Below are 4,502 nucleotides of genomic sequence, written 5' to 3' on the forward strand. Positions count from 1 at the left end.
ATAGTTTCCTTAAATGATTGGGGTGGCCAGTTTATATAGGGGGGGGGGGGGGGACTTGAATTTTGACTTGGCAGTCGAATTTTCAATAGTGACAATCCCAACATCTACAAGTAGATGTAGATAAAATGAAGTTGGTACTTTGCTTATTTTTGAAGTTGTCCAGTTTGCCAGGTAAGCAGCTAGACCTCCAGTAGTCATCTGGGTTGTGACATGGCAACCCAAACAGCTGAAGAGCCTTTCTCACGTTTAGACGCAGCTACACACCAAAATGAAGTTGGTGCCGCGCTTATTTTTCAAGTTACGCTCACAACACACACGGTGGGACGGAGGGTATAACATAACGTAACGCGCAAGATCTTTGTTCAAACCTTTGGAATTAAATCATTATTTATCCCATTTATCTTTTTAGCAAAATATCTCGTGAACCAGTTGATGGATTTCAGTTAAACTCTCTGTTCGACAACTGGTTTGGAGTCAACCTGATTCAACACGGCCACCACTGATCAAACACAAAAATGGCAGATACCAGATCGTATTCAGTTTGACAGAAACTGAAGTAAAACTCGGTGTGGTAGTAGCTGACGGTCATTCCTAACGCACGCTACAAGCACTAACTGATCATGTGAGATGTTGCATGAGATTGTGCTTAATGCAACTTTCAAGGTCCATGATTTGTTTTAAACGAGGGTGCGCCCCCCTTAAGAGCACTACGATGGGACTGGAATGGTTTGTGTGGGACTGTAAAATATTGGAGCAGTCTAAGGTTCAACTGGTTTCGTGCACATCGTGTTACTGGAGCAGAGGTTATGTGTATTTTTCTTAGTATTTTCTCCACATTGCATGAAAATGTGCAGCTCAACAGACAGAAGCAGTAAAACTGTGTTCGATCAGGAACGCATCTTCTCCCAACCACACATTCATCTGAAATGATCGATACAGTCTTTGTAACATTCAAGCCAAACCACTTTAGCTTCTTTTTGGTACAACCACAGATCTTTGACTAAAAGCAACATAAACGTCCTGCACCAGGTTTCCTAACCCTCAGCCAGGAGCACAGGGTCCATCCCGTATGCTAAAACCAAAGCTGAGGACCACCACCTGATTGTGTCCCAGGTGCAGCAGCACATGTGGGACACCGAATGCTACCAGCAGGTGGATCTGAGGTATACCAAGCAGGTGACTGTATAAAGGGAATGTTGCTGTGGACTACAGAGAGCTACATGCCCTGGGGTTAGGCTTCCTGGTCCCTATGCAGGGTAAATGCATGGTGAGATATTAAGGCTGTGGGTGGCCAAGACGCCACACTGAAAGGGGATGGAATCAACGAGAGCATCGCTGGTTCACACCATCGACCTGTTAATGCAGCTTCTCTCTGGGTTGCAGTTCCTGGACACTAGTTGGCAAACAGCATTCGTGAGGGGGTTTCCAAGGTTCTCAACTGGTGTGGTGGACCCCAGACTCCATCTCTCTTGTGGTGACGGTCTTGTTTCCTTATTGCCAGTCATTTCTGGGTGTCTGTTACGATGGGTCAGCGATTCAGCAACCTGCAACTGCACAGTCACTGACAACAAATGGCCTCAGGTCGTAACGGTGTTCAGGTGAAACGGGAACAAAAATCAAACAAACTGGGCCTCAGACTTGTGGTGAACTGAAAGTGACTCTGCCTCAGTTTGTCCTGAGCTCATGGGTGGAAATGGTTGGACAGAGGAAAGATCAGAAAGGAAAAAGGAAGGAGCGCCATTAACAAGTTCAGTTTGTTTGATACTTCTTTGTCATTTCCTGAACAGTTCGTTGATGCATCCTGTAAAGACTGTGATGGTAAACACCAGAGCTGTTTTGTCCTCCTGGTTTTATGGCTCCACTTGTATCCCCTGTACATAACCTCTACCCAGAGCGTCCTCCTTTTCCACCTTCTGGATGTGTCCAGGGATCATGGTGGTTCAAGCTTGGTCTTTTAAAAGCATCAGTTTTGTTGAGAACTTCCCTTCGGTCCCAGTAGTCCCCCACTGCCCTCCTTGGTGCTCCCGCTGCGACCCCAGCACCCTGCTGCTAAGCTCATACTCCTCTGGGTCGCTGATGCAACCGATCGCTCGCGCTCCCCTTCACACTGGCTCAGGGTGCGTTCGGTTCGAACCAGCTGAGCGGGGGAAGCAGTCCCCACCCCTCCTGGCTGCTGAGAAGAAACGGTGCGAAAGATGTGGTTGTGTTTCCGAAGGAAGTCTCCTCCGGCTGCACCCAGAGCCAAGCTGCCCTTTCGGAGGACCACACAAGTGCTGGTGGACTTGGCGGGCCGAGACCTTTGGTTGTAGTCGAGCTGGGACAGGTGGGACACGTAACCGTCTGGAATGAACTGGAAGAGACGAGGGTCAGTTAGTTCTTTTTAACATGAACTGAGAGCAGAACTGTGTTCCAACAGTACGTCACTGAAAACATGCAGTGCTGCGATAAAGTTCACACTTCTACCTGTTGTCACGCTACAACCACAAACTTAAAGGTGTTTTACTGGGATTTTATACGATAAGCCAACACACAGTGGAAGGAAAATGATATATTCTTCAGGTTTTTAATGTGAAAAGTGTTTCTTACATTTGGACTCAGCATCTCTGAGTCAATACACCAAAGAAGCACCTTTGGCTGCAGCTCCAGCGAGTCCTTTGCTGTTGACCAGCTTTGCCCAACTAGAGATTGAAATATTTGCTCGTTCGTTTTTGCAGAACAGCTCGGGTGGATCGGGGCGAGAGCAGGCTCGAGCGGTGGCTCTGAGATATGTGTAGCAGTTAAGATGATGATTAAAGAGCGACACCGTTTTATCACATGCGCTCTCCTTAATGGCTTTCCTGTTAATAACACATCTATTATACTTTATAAGCACTTGGATTATTTGATGCATTCACCCTATATCATTTACCATATTTCACTATTATTACAGGGAATTTCACATCATTTGTGTTTATACCAGGAAGGAATCAAGTCGAGACCCCTGCGGCAGGTGCACACACCGTCCCCACTCTCTTACCAACACGTCACATGCTCAAAAATACTTTAGTGACGATGACATTAATGTACAGTGCACACAATACAAAAGTAAGTTGGTAAATTTATTTAAAATGTGAACAGGTTATTTTAATAAACTGTATTAAAAATGTGTGCACAAATAATTTGGACCAATAAACTATTTGTATAATGTAAGAGGAGTTAAAGAACGAGACAACGCGAGCATCGAGTGGAGGGAACCTGAACCCCCAGTGGCCCGTTGAAGAAGTGGACTGAAACAGGCTGTGGAGGCTGGTCATGGAGTCCAAACGAGCCAGAACCAGAACCAAGCATCTGGATGAGGAGATCAGAGGCCATCATTCATCATGGACTGGTCATGAGTGGGTCTACAAGAGTCAACAGGGTCTCCCAGGCCTGATAAGACTCCCTCCCCATGGTGCTGGAAGGGAGACAGTAAATCGTGAGGCAGGAGGTCCCGACCAAGAAGACGAGGAGAGTGGGAACAAACCAGGAAGAGAAAAACTTTCAGAAAGGAACGTGTTTATAGGGTTAGAAGGGTCTGGCTCTTTTATCAACTTTAATGTGGCCCGATGTGCAACGTGTACCCCCATGAATGTCATCAAGACGACCGGCTCGCCCCGTGATGTGCGACTTTTAGAGGAGAGAAGGTTTCAGGCCAAGAGGGTTCAGGTGAAGTCTTCAAGAGGGGCAACTGTGGCAGCTGGAGACTGCCTGACAACTCTTCAAGGTACAAAAATACGTTTCTCAACTTTCTCTTTCTTTCTCTGCTGGACTACACAACACAGCTGGATTTATTAAAAACCTCTGAGGCTCACACAACAGCTGGATTTATTGTACCAAACCTCTGAGGCTCGCACAACAGCTGGATTTATTAAAAACCTCTGAGGCTCGCATAAACAGCTGGATTTATTAAAAACCTCTGAGGCTCGCACAACAGCTGGATTTATTGTACCAAACCTCTGAGGCTCGCACAACAGCTGGATTTATTAAAAACCTTTGAGGCTCGCACAACAGCTGGATTTATTGTACCAAACCCCTGAGGCTCACACAACAGCTGGATTTATTAAAAACCTCTGAGGCTCGCACAACAGCTGGATTTATTAAAAACCTCTGAGGCTCGCACAACAGCTGGATTTATTAAAAACCTCTGAGGCTCACACCACAGCTGGATTTATTAAAAACCTCTGAGGCTCGCACAACAGCTGGATTTATTGTACCAAACCTCTGAGGCTCACACCACAGCTGGATTTATTGTACCAAACCTCTGAGGCTTGCACAACAGCTGGATTTATTAAAAACCTCTGAGGCTCGAACAACAGCTGGATTTATTGTACCAAACCTCTGAGGCTCGCACAACAGCTGGATTTATTAAAAACCTTTGAGGCTCGCACAACAGCTGGATTTATTGTACCAAACCTCTGAGGCTCGCACCACAGCTGGATTTATTGTACCAAACCTCTGAGGCTCGCACCACAGCTGGATTTATT

General features: G+C 46.2%; 1 protein-coding gene across 1 annotated transcript in view; it reads right to left on the bottom strand.

Moving 5' to 3' along the window:
* Nucleotides 1–1,874: 1,874 nt before the first annotated feature.
* LOC119424597 (membrane-associated phosphatidylinositol transfer protein 2) overlaps nucleotides 1,875–4,502 on the bottom strand; it is a 37,548-nt gene continuing 34,920 nt past the window's right edge. Inside the window, exon 22 of the mRNA XM_037692085.1 lies at nucleotides 1,875–2,350. Within this exon, the coding sequence (XP_037548013.1) occupies nucleotides 1,964–2,350 (387 nt within the window). The 3' untranslated portion in view covers nucleotides 1,875–1,963. The remainder of the gene's footprint in view (nucleotides 2,351–4,502) is intronic.

This window comes from Nematolebias whitei, chromosome 18, assembly GCF_014905685.2.
Source record: "Nematolebias whitei isolate Nwh7 chromosome 18, NemWhi1, whole genome shotgun sequence".
Lineage (NCBI taxonomy): Eukaryota > Metazoa > Chordata > Actinopteri > Cyprinodontiformes > Rivulidae > Nematolebias > Nematolebias whitei.